At 40.0% G+C, this 19,006-nt stretch overlaps 1 protein-coding gene across 6 annotated transcripts in view; it reads right to left on the bottom strand.

Annotated features, from left to right (window-relative positions):
• ANKS1B (ankyrin repeat and sterile alpha motif domain containing 1B) overlaps positions 1-19,006 on the bottom strand; it is a 1,327,097-nt gene that overhangs the window by 826,010 nt on the left and 482,081 nt on the right. For all 6 annotated transcript variants that reach the window (XM_027855805.1, XM_027855806.1, XM_027855807.1 and 3 more), the window contains exons 12-13: positions 5,683-5,863; positions 2,811-2,813 (exon numbers count right to left, since the gene is read on the bottom strand). In XM_027855805.1, the coding sequence (XP_027711606.1) occupies positions 2,811-2,813; positions 5,683-5,863 (184 nt within the window). The remainder of the gene's footprint in view (positions 1-2,810; positions 2,814-5,682; positions 5,864-19,006) is intronic.

Raw genomic sequence — 19,006 nt, 5'->3', positions numbered from 1 at the left:
ATTGGTCTGATCAGCCACAGTTGGACACATTGTACAATGTCCTTGACTTTGTGATGTCATTTTCGTCCTCTTTGAGTACAAAGGACAACCACCACCAATCATATTACATCTGGACAATTTTAGTAACCTTTAGGGATCTCCCCATGTCAAGTTTCTCCCCACTCCAATCTATCCTATCTTCTACTTATCTGCCAAAGTGATCTCACTAAAGCTCAGGTCTGACAATGTCATGCCTCTCCTCATTAAAATTCAGTAGGTAAGAGTCCCTGGCCTAATAAATACTCATTGACTGACCAACTGACCTTAGAGATTACCTATGTACCTTATTATTCTAAGAAAATATCAATGACCAAATGCTTTGATGACATCCCAAGGAAGCCAGAGAAATCTCATCATCACTGTCATCTTTCCCACACCTGCTTCCATGACTTCCCTGACCTCATCCTGAACTGACGCATGCAGGGTGATGTGTTCATTGAGCCTTCCAGGTCTTGGATAGGAATTGCCTAGACTTGTGTGGGTCTAACTTTTAATATGTCCACTTCCACCCAGAGGTATGCAGGATCCATGTTTAAGGGACCCTTGTGAGCCAATTGTTAAATTTTCAGTGTAAACACTTACACCTCAGAAATGAGCAAATGTAAATTGGGGCTTGATTTATTGTTTTGCTGATGGTCAATGCTTGAGAAAGCAATGGAGAAAATGTCAATGATGTAGATTAAAATTCCAAGTATGTCCTGACCTAGGCACATCCCTCTCCACCCCACCCTTCTCCCAGCCAATTATTAAACATTAACAAGTACACTAGTGACCACACCACTGGAAAGGCCATGTCATCACACCATTACAGGTCTCGTTGTGGAAAAGGACCTCCAGATGTCAGCTGGGGAAGCTGTACCTGAACAATAAAAGTCTCTACATAATATGCAACAACAGGTCACCTCACTTTTGTGAATGAGTGGATAGACAGCAATATATTCATGTATTCATGTATTAACAGTTCAAAACCCTTGTAACCTGTCTTGCCACCTTTCCAGATTTCTTACACTTTATAACCTCTTCCTCTCCCACACACTCTCATACACAGGGACAGCGGTTTCCTTTTTTTCCTCAAACAAGACACTCCATGGCCAAATCTGGGCATTTTCACTGACTGTCCCCCATGCCTGGAATGCTCTCCCATCTCCTCTCTGCCTCTGAGTTCCTTCAAGTCCCAGCTAAAACCCCACCTTCTTCAGGAAACATTTCCCAGTTCCACTTAATCCTTGTGCCTTCCTTGTCTTGATCATCTCCCATTTCTCCTGTCTATGCTTTGTTTGTACTGAGTTGTTTCCATGTGGTATCTCCATCTAGATTGAGAACTTCTGGAGAGCATGGGTTGGCTTCTGTATCCCCAGCACTCAGTCCAGCACATGGTAGGCACTTAATAAATGCTTACTGACTAGCTGACAGTCGGAGGAGAATTCTTAAAAAGAAACAGAGATAATTATAAAAGGCAAAATAAATAACTTTAATTACAAGACATTTAAAAGCTTTTGCAAAAAAAAATTAATGCAATTATATTAAGAAGAAAAGACATTGGGGCAGCTAAGTCATGTAAGGATTAGAGCACCAGTCCTGGAGTCAGGAGGACTTATGGTTCAAAGGTGCTCTCAGATACTTACTAGCTGTATGACTTGGGGTGGGGGTGAGAGGAGGAGGAGGAGAAAAAAAAGAGGAAAAGGAAGGAGTAGTAGTAGTAGTACTAGTAGTAGTAGTAGTGGTGGTGGTGATGGTGGTGGTGGTGGTGGTAGTGGTGATATTGTCTGAGGGGAGAGAAACATTTTGTATCAAAGGTTTCTGGTAAGAATTTGATAGCCTTATACATTTGGAGCAGCTAGGTGACACAGTAGAGAGCACTGGCCCTGGAATCAGGAGCACCTGAGTTCAAATATGACCTCGGACACATGATACTTACTAGCTATGTGACCCTAGGCAAGTCACTTAACCCTGATTGCCTCACACAGCAAAAAACAAACAAACAAAAAAATACAATAACCCTGATAGCCAAGAAATGTAGGCAACTTCAGATCATAAAGTATTCCCAATAGATAAGTGGTCCAAGGATAGAAAATGAGAGCAGTCCTTAAAAGAAGAATTGTAAATTATTAATAATCATATGAAATAAGTTAGTCAGCAGAAGAGATCAGCTACATAATATACAGAAACAAAAAAAAATAGGAGTCTAGTTTTTGATAAAGCCAAAGATTCCAGTTACAAGGGGTAAGAACTCACTAGTTGACAAAAATTACTGGGAAAACAACTGGAAAAACTGGATCAACAGTCTGCCAGAATATGTCTAAAACAACATGTTCAACAACGTCATGAGATACACTCCCAAATGGATAAATGACTTAGGGTGAAGGGTGACATCATTAACAGATCCGATGAGGGCAAAGGAAAGAGTGAGCTAAAATGCCCTAATAACATGAGAAGAAAAAAAATTATAGGTACTACATAGAGGCAGGGTTAGATGGGTTGGGGGAGGGGAGGAGGTAAGAAAAGACTTCTCAAAGTAAGTCATTCCAAGGAAGATATTCTGAAATGCAGAGAGGAGTCATCAAGTCCATTCTAGCCTAACACACACTTCTATAAAAACATGGACATTAAAGATAGCATGTTGAGTTTGGGGAACAAATTGGCTGCTGTGCACATAACAGTTTCGGTCCTTTGGTATGCCAATTAGCAGGGTCAGATGACTTCAATAGACGAAGTAGACAGCTACTAATATCATGTGACAAATGCTGGAAAGACTCCAGTTCCCCAAACACCATCTAGGTTCATGTCAACCTCTTTACTTACTCTGTGTCAGTCATTTTTTTTTTTTGGCGGGGGAGGAAGGAGGGATGTGTTGTCACTTCCAAGAAAAATCAAAGACCTTTCTTAACTTGAGTGCTTTTAAAAGAGTCCTGACTTCATTTTTTCAATTGGATAGAAGTTTTCAGAAGAATTCAGAACTATAACTTTAATTGAAGGTTGGCATTAGTTTATCTCAAGCAAGAAATATGACATCTGAAATCCCCATTGCTTAATACAGTGTTAGGCACATAATCAGTTCTTAATAAATGTTTGTTTATTGACTGGTTAAATAGATGCCATTTTGATTTGTGTGCATAACAAAAGATAATATGAGGATTGAAATGCCCACTAATGATCTCAAAGCTGAAAGAAATTAAGGGACATGCCCAGGGTTACATAAAAGTCTCTTGTAACTACAATTAACAACAACAATAATAACAATAATAATAACTGTAGTGCTTTAATATTTACAATGACCTTTATACATGTTAACTTATTTTAACCTCACAACAACCCTGTAAGAAAAGTGCTATTGTTATCCCCGTTTTACAGATATGGAAATTGAGGCTGACAGAGGTTAAGTAATTTGCTAACCATAACTAGTAAGGTTGTGAGACAGGATTTGAAGTAAGATCTTTTGGTTTCCAAGTCCAACTCTCAAGTCACAGCACCACCTAGGACTGAAAAATATCACTGTCCATCTCTGGACCTCAGTTTCTTTATTGAAAAAAATGAAGTAATTCAACTAGACAACCTCAAATGTCCTTTCTAGCTTTCCACAATTTACTAACTGTGACCTTTGGCAAATTTCTAAACTTCATCCTTCCCTGCCTTAGTTTCCTTACTTGTCAAATGAAGATAAGGATTGAACTGTTTACTTCAGGGGATTGTCATGGGGCTTCCCCAAGATAATGCCTTCAAAGCACTTTACAGACCACAGAGGCATTCATAAATGTGTTACAATTATTACACGTTTGCATCTTTTTTTTTTCCTCCCCAGCATCTTCCAGACCAATCAGAAACACCATTGGCATTCTGTCTCTGAGGACAAAAGAAGAGAAGGTGCCTTGTCTCAAACTCCTCAGAGCTGAAGACACCAATGGCAGCCAGAGGAAAAGGTGGAGGTCCCCAACATTCTACAATATTGTCTGGAAGCCACTTTGGCCTCTGGGGAGGAGGTAAGAAAAGACTTCTCAAAGTAAGTCATTCCAAGGAAGATATTCTGAAATGCAGAGAGGAGTCATCAAGTCCATTCTAGCCTAACACACACTTCTATAAAGACATGGACATTAAAGATTACTATGCCTCTGGCATAGTAATGACCCAGCTTAACAGGGACTCTTCTGACCTACTTCAGATACATCCCACTCAGGGCCCTTTATACTCCACATCGGGGGTGGGGAACCTGTGGCCTCAAGGCCACATGTGGCCTTCAAGGTCCTCGGGTACGGTCTTTCGACCGGGTCCAAGTTTTATAGAATAAATTCTTTTATTAAGGGGTCTGCATCATCCAATATAGTCCTTTACTTTTGTTTAGTGAATGATATCGATTAGAACAAACCATTCTTGTACCCATGCCATAATTATCAGTATTATTAAACTGTACTTTTCTATAAACAAGATTACCATAAATTCGTAGTGAACAAGAAGTATGGGAAATGATGATTTGTCCAAAACTGAAAAAGAAATTGTAGTCAAGATAAGTCCTTTTTGCCTATTTGAAAGGCAATGTAGCATAGTGGGAGAGGGTTGGCCCTGCAGTAAGAGGACCTGAGTTAAAATCCTACCTTTTACGTGTATTAGCTGTGTGTTCTTGGGTGAGTTAGTTTACCTTTGTGGGCCTCAGTTTCTTCATCTGTAAAATGAGGCAGTTGTACCAAATAATCTTTGAGATTTCTGCTACACCTAAATCTATAATTTTACGGTTCTATGACATAACATCTTTCCCAGTCAGTACACAGCCTCAGTGAACTCACCGTAAAATAGAACTAAAAATAAAGCAGCACGCATACCACAGTTACTCTTTTGAGGATCAAATGGGAAAGTGCATAGAAAGTATACTTCAAACCTTACAGAGTTATTTAAATGTGGTTTTTAAAATCCAGATTCAAATAGTCACAACACCTAAAACTACCTCCCTCATCCCCCCCAATATAAGAACACTTATAGTCATCCTGGGTGTCTTCCATTTGGGGTACATCTAATGCCAAATGGCAGTTACCACATAGAATACACTGTGAGAATCTACTGCCCTGGAAAGAACTCTGGACCACATCAGCCAATTTTAATATCAGATGCCTAAGGGAAATTTGACCTGTCTGCGTTGTAAAGAAACCCTGATTCCCCATTTTAATTGCTTGAGCCCTCTGACAAAATGGGATGTGATTAGCTTAGAGATCTATGACTGGGGTGGAGTGACTTGGGCTTTATGACAGAATTTAGTGGGCTCTTACAGCCTTTGAGCAGCAAGACACAACAGAGCTAAGCATCTAGTCCATAAGAGTAAATGATTATAATTGGAAGCTAAAGAATATCCCAGGAAGCAGCACTCCATCTGATCTTCTCCCCAACACCCAGCCCCTGAAGGCATGGCATCACAGAATATTTAATGCCATTGGCCCTAGGTGCCAAAACTGCTCGTGCCAATACCACTTATTTACATTTCTCATAACTTTATCGGTCATCCCTTCCAAGTCCTCAAGTCATTCTATCAATCAATGACACTGCGTTCCTACAACCTTCAGTGAATTAAACAATACAAACATCCCAAGTCTCTTAGTTCCTCTCCCTCAAGGGCTTTATCCTCAAATGCATAAAGAGAGAGCACAAAGGAAATTGTTTTACCTGTGCGGTCGGCACCTTCGCTGCTGCCTTCCAGGGACCCCATGGAGCAGTTGGGTGGAGTGACGGAGGGGCTGTCAGGAAAGCTTTTACATGCTGGGAATGAGTTGGCTTCCAAGTCATTATGGCTATGATTCAAGCGGTGGAAATCCAGGGAAGACACAATTGATGTCCGTTGCTTAGGCTAAAATAAACAAATGTATACAAAGTGTTTAGGAAGGTATTTCATTTCTACCCACTCCCCTTCACTTTAACCTTCTCCATTTTGTTTTCTGGTCTGGACCTGTGATTGCTTCAGTGTTGGCAATCCCATGTTTCTGAAATTTATTCCACTAATGTGGATTAACAACTCATCGAGCTGATAACTCACGCTCTAAGAGTTATCTTAGGAACAATAAGAGGTTAAGTTATGTGCCCAGGGTTATACAGCCAAGATGTGACAGAAACCAGGCTTGAACACAGATCTTCTTGACCCTAAGGCTGGCCTCCACCCACTCTAGTATGTTACCTCTCTAAGATGGCCTTGATAAAAAGTACATATTCAATTGTATCAAACTACCACTTTCCTAGGTGAGACAGGGACACCATTAACCATTATGTTTTCAAGAGAGTCAGTGCAATTGGCAAAGACATCATATAGAGTAAGCGGTGCATGTGAAAGGCAACTCTCTTCATAGAAGCTGTTGTTGTTATTGTTTGTCCTTCATTCTCCAAGAAGACCACAACATCATGGGGGTGATGCCATGGCATGCAAGTGAATTGGATTTAAGTGAGGGAGGGCCGTTGCAAAGTCACCGAGAACTCTCCTAAATGACTCTTTCAAAATCACTAGAGATGTCCTTTCATTTTCCATGAATCGACCACGATACTGAAAACCACTACCTAGAATGGCCAGTTCTGGGAGTTGCGGTCTTTTATGATGAATGAGCTATGAGGAGGCAACTCTGATGCAGGTGAAAGGTTACTAACTCCAAAGTCAAAGGACACGGGTTCAAATCCTACCTCTGAGAATTTTTTTTTTTGTCTTGGATCTTGGGGGAATCACATCACTTCCCTGGGCCTCAGTTTCCCCTTCTATAAAATGAGGGGAATTAAACAACTGGCCTCTGAGGTGTCTCCCAGCTTTAGATCTGTGATCTTATTATCCCCACATCCCTCAAGGCTGGGACATTATAAACTGTTATTGTCTGTCTGCTGTTTTGGAACTCTGCCGGTAAATATCAGGTAATGGGAATTCAATACAATACAAGGGACTCATATGGAATTTGCCAGAGGATATTTATTTATTTCTTAAAGATTTCCATTAATCTCCCAAAGCCATGCAAAGTCAATGGATGCATATGACTGTGAGACATAAAGAACCTCTGAGATCTAACCTATTCCCTTTGCCAATAATGGATTTGCTCCCTTGTAGTCTTAATTATAATTATTCTGAATTGCAGAGCTCTCACCAACTTCCATCAGTACACATTTCTTCCAATACTCTTCAAGCTATGGCTGGATGATCACTAATTATGGAAGAGACCCATGCATCAGGTAGAGACTGGACTCAATGACCTCTAATGTCTCTTCCAACTCTAGCCTTCGAGGACGCTAATAAGCCTTCAAAGCTCCAGGCATTCTTTGAAGATTGGCCAAACATTTTTTTTTTGGTCCTGATATTTGCACTACTGGAATATTAATATTTCACTACTGGGCTAAAATCCAGCACAAACCAACTTAGCTCTCACTTCCATACCTTCTCCATGAACCTAATGCATTTACTTAATTTTGAGTTCATCCTCCATGCTGGACTGCAGACACAAGGCAGGAGAACCAAGTGTTTCATTTCAACCATGTGGAGAAGAATGAAAAGGACTGAAACTTCAGTAATTGTTCCCCTGTGATACACGGTGCATTTGTGGACATTTATGGTGTATTGCTGCCGCTCTCCTTTGTGTCTGCCACTTAAACTGTGGACCTGTGCTGCTGTCGAAGGACATTCACTGAGAGAAGCCGTCAAATGTGGTTTGGTGTGAAAAAACCCTTGATTGGGCGGTGGGGAATCGGGCTTTCCCCTTGACTACCAACGCAATCTTGGCCATGTTATTTCACATTGCTGGGCCTCAATTTCCTTCTCTGTAAAATGAGATCAGATTAAATGATTTCTAAGGTCCCCTTCTGCTTAAGATTCTGTAGTCCCGGATTCTAATGTAAGTATATTTAAATCTCCATTTTACCCTGTTATATTTTTTTCTAAATTGTATCTGACTTTAATATATAGCCTGCCATTTTTTTCATTGTACAAACCTATGATTTCCTTAATGTAGGGAACTCCTGCTTGGCAAACTCCCTCTACTAATGTAGATCGGCAACAAATTAAAAATGATTAATAATAATGATAATAGCAATAATCATTTACCAACAACTCATATTTACATAGTACTTCAAGATTTACAAAGCCCCTTATGTATATTATGCTGATCCTCACAACAACCTTGTGATGCAGGAGTTATTATCATCCCTATTTTACAGATGAGGAAACTGAGGCTGAGAGGGGTTAAATGACTTAACTAGAGTCACCCTGCTACTAAGTTGCTGGGTTGGGATTTAAACCTATGTTTTCCTGACTCCAAGGCTACTCTTTGTCCACTACCCCATGTTGCTTTCCCATACCTTCGATACATCTTTAAAATAAAGACGAGAGAAATGAATCCATTTTTATACCTAGTCTTCATGAAGAACTCAAGAATGTTAGCGTGCTATAGAGTATCCTTTCACCATTATAATTCCCTTCGGAAAGAGGAAGACTTTTTAAAAATGCATCAGAAGAAACTCAGATAAAGAAAAAGTCATTCTTTATTATCCCTTGCCGGCTCAATGGCAGAACCAGAACTAGTCTTTGGACCTTTCAGTGTTCCTTTCACTAATTAATTTGTACAACGTCATTAATTAACACTAATAGTGATGTGGATCCTAAATGAGACGTGACCCAAGCTTCTGTGGGACAACACAAGTCAGCCCAACACTCTCAATTTTCCATTTGCCTCTGTGTCAGAACTGAGCCAAACACTGAATCCTATCATTTCCCCCTCATGAATTTCATGTAGGTCAAGCAGACTTAGCCCTGCGATGTATGTCTAGTGCTAAATGCTTCAGAAAACCAGGTCTCTGGACCTGGGTTGCCATAGGTAGGTTCCCCACCCCTGACATAAAGGAATGGTATAGAATCAAGATCTGGATTCAAATTACTGTGAGTGCTGCTCACTACCTGTGTAACATCTGATAATTAACTTTTTCCCTCAGGGGTCCAGGAAACCCTCCAAAGCCATTCTATAAAGCAGTTGCTTCTCTTCACTGGCAGGGCTAAGTTACTCATTGCTTTTCCTAGAAAGTAATGAAATCACAGGGGCAGACTGCCCCTTCCTCCCTCAAAAATCTTGCATTTATTTCTCTGTTAACCTGCTGTGTTTTCATTAAGAGAATGTAAACTTCTTGAGCACAGGGTAAATCTCCGTTTTTTATTTGTATCCCCGGGGCCTAATATAACAGCTGGCATATGGAAGGTACATGATAAGTGACTGTTGATTGATTATAACCACGGACAAGTCACTGAATCTCTCTCAGCCTTAATTTCCCCATTTGTAAAATGAGGATACTAATTTATTCTTAATTTCATACCAAATGCTATGAGGAAATTGTCTTGTAAGCCTTAAAGGTCTATACTTATAAATGAGAGTTTATAATAATATGATAAGACCCAAGTTCCAAAATATTCACAACTTTCTTGAGAATATTCAGTTTAACAATAATAATTACTAGCTAACATTTACAAGTGCCTTAAGACCTGCAAAGTGTTACACATATATTATCTCATTTGATCCTCACAATAACCCTCTAGACAGTATTATTATCCCCATTTTACTAATGAGGAAACTGAGGTAAACAGCAGTTAAGTGAGTTGTCCAGGATAACATAGCTAGAAAGTGTTTGAGCTGGGATTTGAACTCAGATCTTCATGTTTTCAAATCCCAAACTCTTACTTACTGGGTCACCTAGATACCTTAGCAAAAGTTTAAACTACATGTACTACAACTACCAATTTTAAAAAAATGGTGATTGGATCTAAGTCTGACAACAGGACTTCTACACCTATGTAACAACAACAATAACAATAATAATAATAGCTGACATACATACAACATTACAAGACTCACAAATCTCACATCTGTTACCTCATTGGAACTGCTCTACAACCCTGTAAGGCAAGTTTCATATACAGCTAGATAGCATAGTGGAAAAAATGCTGGACTTCGAGGAAAGAAGATCTAAGTTCAAATTCCAGCTCACTTACTAGCTGTGTGACCTTGGACAATCAAAACCTCTCATCCTCAGTTTCCTGATCCATCAAGAAAGGCACTAAATTCAATGGTCTCTAAGGTCCCTTCCAGCTCTAAATTTATGATTCTATGATCCCCATTTCCAGATGAGGAAACTGTGCCAGGGAGCTTCATTAACTTGTCTATGGAAACAAAGCTAGTCCTTTTCAGAGTTAGGATGCAAACCCAGGTGTGACTCTAAGGCTAGTCCTCCCTGAATTGTTAAGTGAGCCTCCATAAGCAGGTCCCCTTCTCCCATTAGAAGCATGTAGGATTCTCACCCCAGTGAGATAGCCAAGATGGAGGGATGTCACCTAGATGACAGCAGAGCTCAGAGGATTCACTATTGGTTGGACAATACTGGTTGGATCCAAATAGCAATGACTGAAGGATTGAAGCCAATCGAGAGGGAAGTCTACAATAGAAGGTCACCCATCTCTGCCTCTTGCCCTGTTTTGTTCAACATTTTTATCAATGCTTTGGAAGGAGACATAGATGACAACCATAAAATTTAGACATGACTTAAAATTGGGCATGGGAACTAATGAACTGAATGACAGAGTCAGTGGAGCATATAGTAAAGATTAAGAGGTGGAGGAAACCTGAAAGACCATCGACTGCAAGCCTTTATTTTATAAAAGAGGGAATGGAGGTTGAAAAACATTCAGTGACTTGTTTAAGGACACATAGGTAATAAAATCCAGAGGGAGGATTTGAACCCACAACCCATGACTTGAAGGCAAGTGGTCTTTCCACTATAATATATAGCTGCCTGGCTCATGCTCTTGTGGTCCAAAAAGAACCTGGCAGGCTTGAGTAGATGGCTAGCCCCAATACAGTGAAATTTAATGGGAATAAACGTGTAGTCCTAACCTAGGTTCAAAAATGGAATGGAACAAATAAAGGCAATGGGAAACATATGCACCAAAACAAGAATCAGATGGAGGGACTGTGCTAAAAGGGCAACGTAATTCAATACATTTAATAGCAGCCCCTAAAGCTAATACGATGAAAATGATATTAATTAGTATAATTAATATTAGGCTTTAATAATTTCCTTATACGTAAATCGGAGGATTGGAATAAATGGCTTCTGAGATTTCTTCCAGCTCTAAATCTATGAGCCTATAATCCTATGATGTGAAAACAGAAGATATCAATACAATTATACAAGTATATTTACAGTTACATCACATACACACATACATATACACACAACTTTCCTAGCAGTTAGAGCTCCCCCAAAGTGGAATGGGTCACTCTGGGTGGTCATGAGTTCCCTGTCACTGGAAGTTTTCAAGCAAATGCTGGGTGATGATTTCTTGGGTATCATATGGAAGGGGTTCCTGCCCATGTACAAGTTAAATTAAATAACCTGTGCACCTTTTCTAATCATGATATTGCATGATTCTGTGATTCCAGGATGTTGACTTGCAATGTTTGGTGGTCACTAGCAAAGTACTAAGAATGATGGGAAGACCTTTCCTCATTACTGTGCATGAAGAAAAGCATAGTCATAAGAAGGGGTGAAATAACAATGATAGGGAAAAGGTAAAAAGAGAGGTACATCAGAGGAAAAGAGGAAAGAACAAACAGAAGTATTACTTAGGAATTTCATCAATTTTCATTGGAAATTTAAAATATTTCTATTTTCCTGTACCCAAATGAAATTTCACAAGGGTTTGGAAATAATTTCACTGGTAGAAAGGAGTCCATGTGTTCACAGAAATTCCCTGAACTTCCGAATGCATTTGGCTCCTTTTCAAAATCAATCCAAGTACCCCCATATGCTCACCATAATTCTTCTCCAAAGCTAACCTCTCCACCTGTACCCTACATTCTATCTCTCCACAGCTCCTATTGGCTCCTAGGCTTGTCAGTCACTTGCTTTCCACTAGTTCCTTCTCTCCGCCTTCCAACACATACAGTTCCCTCTATTTCAAGGCGGGAGTGTAAGTCAACAAAGCCCCTAAATTTAGTCTACTGCCTCCCCCAGCTACCATACTGTATTTTTCCATTTCACTGTAACCTTGCCAAATGTGCCTTTGGTATGTACTGCTTCTGTTTCTTCACCATCCAACCCTTCCCGAGCTCTCAGCCATTTTACTTGGTTTTCCCTATTGCTCTACTGAAGCTATTTTTTTTCCCAAGGCAATTGGGGTTAAGTGACTTGACTAGGGTCACACAGTTAGTAAATGTGAAGGTACTTGTAATGGCTTCAACAGTGACCTCCTTTTTCCCCTTTTAGAAAAAGACCATTGATCTTTACTCCCCTGGACCTTTCTAGGAGGATTTGATGCCATTACATAGTCATGGAATTTCAGGGACCCAAGGAACCACCTATTCCAAGCATTACCTGAAAGGGATCCTCACAATAACCTTCCTGTCATGTGGCTATCCATCCCCTGCTTGGAGACCCGCAGTGACAGGGAAATTGTCACCACCAGATGACTGCATCTTCTCTTGGACAGCCCTCATTAGTAGGAAGTTCTTCCTAACATCAAACCTCAATGTGTCTCTTCTGCCTGTTTTTTATTTCTCTTTTGGTACCAAGGAAGTGAGTTTAACCCTGCTTTGAAAAGAAAGTCCTATTATTTGAAGTCAGCTAGCATTTCTCTCCAGCCCTAACCTGCCCCAGTTCCTTTCTCTCCTCTGACATTGACACCACTCTAGTGCAGGTCCTCATCAATTCACACCAGGATTAATGTGACAGTCTGCTGCTTTCTCTCTACTCCAGGCTATCCTCCATTTAGGCACTAAAGTGATTTTCCTCAAGGGCAAATATGATTATGTCACACGCACGTGCAAGAACACACACACACACACACACACCCTCAATAAATTCCAATCGTTCCCTATTACCTCCAGGATCAAATACAAAATGCTGTTTGGCATTCAAAGTCCTTCAAAATCTAGGTCTCTCCTACCTTTCCAGCCTCCTGATTCCCTGATACAGTCTTCTATCTAGTGGCATTGGCCTCCTAGCTTTCTACAAAAAAATATACGCCACAGTGGAAAGAGCACTGGCCCTGGAGGCAGGAGGACCTGAGATCAAATCCGACCTTAGACACATAACACTTACTAGCTGTGTGACTCTAGGCAAGTCACTTAGCCCCAATTGCCTCACCTTTGGGCTCCAGGTATTCTGTCTCCCATGCTTGGAATACTTTCTCTCCTCATCTCTTCACTATAACCTCCCTGGCTTTCTTTAAAAGTCCCAACTAAAATCCTATCTTTTACTGGAAGCTTTCCCAAATGACTTATTTCCTTAATTATTTCCTAATTATCCCACATAGAGCTTGCCTTGTATGTGGTTGTTTGCATGTTGTCTCCCCAATTAGACTGTAAACTCTTTGAGGGTAAGGACTGCCTTCTGCCTCTTTTTGTATCCCCACTATTTAGCACAGTGCCTGGCATATAACAAGTGCTTAACAAATGTTTATTGATTGATTTAACCAATCCTCATATGTCATGGGCTCAAGGCCATTTATAATCCAATTTTTTTTATCTTCTGGACACTCTTCACCTGTTCAAAGTCTTTTTTAAAATGTGGGACCCAGAACAGAACACTATTTCTTAGATGTGCCCTGACTAGTAGAGTCCAAGTGGGCCTATCATCTCTTTATTCCTGAAAACTACAACTCTCCAATTCAACCAAGATCACATCAGGAATTTTTTCTTTTTTTGTTTTGTTTTTGCTACAATATTATGCTGCTGACTCAAATTGATCTTTTATTCCTCCATAACCCCAACACTGTTATCAGATAAACATTGATCTAAACATACATCCTACATCTTGCATTTTTAGGGTTGATTTGCTGAGCCCAAGTTGATCTTTTCCTTCTGAAAGTGCTTGTCACCCCAAATTCTACCTCTACTTCTCTTCCTACACATCTAACTCATTCGTCTTTATCTTCTTTGAACTGAGATCTTTTTCACTCCAAGGACAGCCCTCAACTCATTATACTCTTCATGGTAATGGTGCACTTCAAATAGAAACAGAGCCGCTAAAACATACCGAGGGAACCCTGTGGGCCACGTATTAACTTAGAAAACCACATATTAACATTATCTATCTTCTAATGCAGTTTTTTTCAGTATTTCCTAATTATAGTTTAATCTGGTTTAGACTATGCTCAAGGATAATCACAGGCCACACGTGGCCCTAGAATGGCTCTTAATCTAGATTCCACAGATTCACCTCCCTCTCAGTGATTCATGGGCAGATTTCAGAGAGTTTATGAGTATGGATAGGAAAAAAAATAAACAATATATCTTTATTTCTACTCATCTCTAACTGAAATTTTGCATTTCCTTACACAATTTAAAAATGCTATTCTGAGAAGGGCTTTTATCCATTCTACCTGACTGCCAAAGGACCTTGTTACACACAAAAAGGTTAAGAATCCCTGCCTTAGCCCATAATGCCATAGACAAGTGCAAAATAAATCTTCCTAAAACACAGCTTTCATCATCTCACTTCTCACTTCTACTACCTTCAAAATCTCCCTACTGCCTACAGGGTAAAAATCTGCATTTCTTATCTGGCATTTCAGACCTTCCATAATGGAGCTGAACCATATGGAGCACATCAAGTCCTACTATATCTGGAGTATTATCACTTCTGAGCACCACAGTTAGAACCTATGTAGATAAGCCAGAGAGTCTCAAAGGTGAGCACCCAGTATGGAGGAGAATCTGGATCCCATGCCATCTTAGCATCAGCTGAAGTAACTAGGGCTATTTAGCTGAGAGGCTTGGGTTTACATGATGATTGCTTTCAAGCACTTCAAAATTTGTAACAAGGAAAGGGGTATAGATTTTGTTCCCCCAAACTGGCCCCAAAACAAAGAACTAGGAAACATGAGTAGAATTGCAAAAAGAGATTGCTAAAACTTGATATAAAGAAAAACTTATTAAAATTAGAACTATTTAAAATAGAATGTGATGTTTCACCAAATCAACACTGATTGTGCTTACTAAGTGCCAAGCACTATCTAAATACTGAGGATACAAAGATAAAGCAAAAAATATGGTCCCTGCCCTCAAGAAGCTCACATTCTAATGGAGGAGATAACTTGCAAATAATTGTCCCTAAAAGATACAAATTTTTAGGTGCCACAGTGGATACAGCAAGGGCCTGGAGTCTTTCTGAGTTCAAATCTGGCCTCAGACACGTACTAGCTATGTGACCCTGGGTGTCACAACCCCATTTTCCACAATTTCCTCATCTGTAAAATGAGCTGGTGAAAGAAATGTCAAACTACTCTATTATCTTCGCCAAGAAAACTCCAAATGTGGTCACAAATAGTCAGGCATGATTGAAACAACTGAACAGTAGGATGCGAGTGAAAGGTAATCAGAGAGAAGATAGTAGCAGTGGGGATTGAGGAGGGGGAACTGGAGAAGCCCCTTGCAGAAGATGGGTTTTGAGCTGAGTCTTGAAGAAAACCTGGGATTCCAAGAGGCAAAAGTAAGGAGAGAGAGCATCTCAGGCATGGGGGCAGCAATTAAAAAGGCAGAGTTGGAATACTTGTGTACAAAAAGCAGATAGGTCAATGGAGCTGGATCCATTACTGTAGGTCTTTAAGTAAAAAGTAGATGGACCATTTTTTTTATTAGGAATATTATATATTGGGATTTTCAAGATTTTTCAGAAATGAGTTGGACTACATGACAATTGAAGTGTCTTCCAAATCAGAAATTCTAAGAGTCTGATTTCCCATTACCCTTCCCCTCCCCCAACAACCAAATCCTCCATTCCAACCACCCTGGTTTTCTTATTATACCCCTAGCATAAAATAAAAAAATTTCTTATACATTTCTCCTAACCTCAAATGCCTCTCCCTCCAACCTCAATTTACCCAAATCCCAGTTACCCTTCAAGAACCATCTCAGAGCTTTCAGGAACCCTTTGATTACATCAACTCACATTACTCTTTGCTGAAATCTTAAGTGATTCAGTAGCTAAACCACCTACTTGGGGATATGTACTCAAATATCTTCTTATACAGAAGGTTGCCTATACAGAACATTCCCTAGATGATATGGAATCTATAGTAGGGGAATTATTTTTTTTTAAATATGATTAAGAACAGGATTCCAATTTTGGCTCTCCAGTGATTCCTTAATTAAGTCATTTATCTTAACTGATCCTCAGTTTCTACACCAGTAAAATGAGGGGATTAGATTACCTCCAGGTTCTTTCCAACTCTAAATAAATCTAGGATTCTATGAACCCTGGGGAATTGAGACAAATCACACCATGTGCAAATTTCTCCCTATTGGTCATTTTAATGTAACTGTCATTTGATATTATTATTAGTTTATGTCTGTGTAGCTTTAAATCTAAACTGGAGGTCAGTTTTAAAGAAGGGGCAGAGTCCAAAACTGGTCATCTCTCCCTTACAGAATCATGGCTTTAGAATAGGAAGGCACTTCTGAGTTCATCTTGTCTATCCCCTTCTTTTTATAGATGAGGAAACTGAGGTTCTGTGAGGGTGATTTGTTCAAGGTTGTATAAGGTAGCAAATAATGGCAGAACTAGGCTTTGAATTCAGGTCCCTCTGGTTCTTTACCTAGTATTCTCTCAGACAGTGCTTCATGCTACCTCCTGGTCTGAAGGAAATCTGAGGGAGGGGAAAAGAGAATGGGTACAGCCTGTGTCCTTTGTTTTGATGATGGTGTTAAGGTTTTTACTTGGTTACAGGCAAGAGAGCAGTGTTTAGCACAGCCCTTGGCACGTAATAGACATTTAATAAACATTTATTGACTTCTGACTATTGTTAACAGCCATTAGCAAGAGCTGATAAATCTATTCTTTGTGACTTAGAGAATCAAGTCCCCACAAAGTCTTGTGCCTATTCATTGAACCTTAAGAGCGCCTCTGCTTGTGTGCCTTGTCTCCCCAACAAGACTATAAGCCACCTCTGGGCAAGGCTATATCTTCTTATTCTTGGGCATACCTCATGGTACCCATTACAACATAAGATACAGGCAGCAATTTGGTACCACAGAGAAGGCACCGATTCTGGAGTGACTCTCTGGGTCTCATTCTGCCTCCGTATGACCTGAGGGAAAACCACTTCAGCTGCCTCAGTTTCCTCATCTGTAAAGTTAAGGGGTTAAACTAGATGGACTGAGGTCCCTTCTAGATTCATGAACCTATGATAGAGTGGGTACTCCATTAATACTTGTACAATGAAATTATTCAGTGACAAGACATCTTAAAACATTTTTGTCCCCTTAAGACATAAGGAAGAATCTAATAAATAGATTAATGTTTAAAGAGTCTATTTTCAGCTGATTTTATTTTGCCATTTTACAAACCCTGGGAAAATGGCATCACTTCCAAATATATTCAGAGGAAGGAAACAAGTCAATTTTGTTAATAATAGCTGACATTTATGGAGCTCTTCAAGTTTTGCAAGGCACTTTACAAATATTATAATACTTCCTCTTCACAACAATCCTATCAGGTGCTAGAGGTCTTAGCCTCCTCTTTTAATAGCTGGGGAAACTGAAGACTTCATGGAATGAAGACTTGACATGAACCTAAGTTCACATAGCTGGTAAGTGCCATATTGAAACTGAGGTATCTCTGATCTTCAAACTCAGCACTTTATATACCATATCAGACTGCTTAACAACAGCCAATCCATCAAAAAGTATTTATTAAGTGCTTGAGGTCAGTGCTTCAAAACAAAAATAGTCCTTGCCCTCTGGGAGCTTACATTTTAAGCCACTGTTTGTCTGGGACCTCCTGAGAACAGAGACCATCAGCCAGTACTAAATAAACGCTTGTTGACTGACTGAGTAAGGTTCAGTATCTCACCAGGATTTCACAAGGAGCAGTTTTCCTCAGTTTGGATTCAAACCTGGGTTGCTCTGACTTCATAGTCAGCCTTCTATTCCCAGTGTAGCTGTCTCTCAATATTTTATGCCATCTTCCATAAGAGGAAATTTATGAAATGTATTCTGCATAAAACTTTCATATATCATCTTGGCCACCTCTGCCCTTTATCAATGCTCTTTTCAAGTGTGAAATGAGGGACTCAGTTGGGGAGACGATTTTTATAAGATCAAGGGTTAAGTTGAATTTATAAACTGAGGAAAGCCATTAAAAAAGTTTCCCAAAGACTACGAATCTGCTGATCTCACAGAAATCAGAGTATTTAGAGCAGTAATTAGATCAGTTAAAGCAGTATGAGTTATCTTCTGGAGGCCATCCAATCACCCAGCCTATCAAAGAGAACACTTTATAAGAGATATTACTGAAAGAAGGCACATTTTAGGGACATCCTCTAAAACATTAAAAAAAATTGTCAGAAGACAGAAGAAGGATCAGGAAACTGAGGGTGGCAAGTCACTCCCCTGTTCAAAATGCTTCATTGGAACCAACTGCCTCTAGGAAAAAATGGAAACTCATTCTCTTGTCATTGAAAACCCTTCCAAAAGCTTGTCCCATCCAATCTCTCTCTCTCTCTCTCTCTCTCTCTCTCTCTCTCTCTCTCTCTCCCTCTCTCTCTCTCTCTCCCTCTCTCTCTCTCTCTCATTTCTCACTACTTCCTCTCAAACATTTTGTGCTCCAAACTGGCCCCCATGCGCACTCTCCCCACTCCCTGCCATTGATGACGTTCTGTCTCCTGCCAGTGTGACTTTGCAAAGGACTGGAATGCTCCCCTTCTTCATGTCAACAATGTAGAATCTTTAGCTACATTAAAGGCTCAGCTCAAATGCCACTGCTTCATGGTACCTTCCTTGATTCTCCCTTCACTGTTTTAATACTTTCTCCTCCTCCCTTCCAGAAATTACTTTGAATTTAATCGATAAATTCCATATCTACATATCAGAGTGTCCTGAAGTCTCTAGTACCCCCTGCCTCAGAAGAGCAACAACCCTGAATTAGAGGAGTCTTCAATGTCACCTGTCCCAGGGACAGAAATTGTAACAGCTCTGCCCTAGATTCT

This window comes from Vombatus ursinus, unplaced genomic scaffold, assembly GCF_900497805.2.
Source record: "Vombatus ursinus unplaced genomic scaffold, bare-nosed wombat genome assembly UNPS02011334.1, whole genome shotgun sequence".
Lineage (NCBI taxonomy): Eukaryota > Metazoa > Chordata > Mammalia > Diprotodontia > Vombatidae > Vombatus > Vombatus ursinus.
Note: the sequence above shows the minus strand (reverse complement) of the source record. Positions and strands in the feature narration are given on the sequence as shown.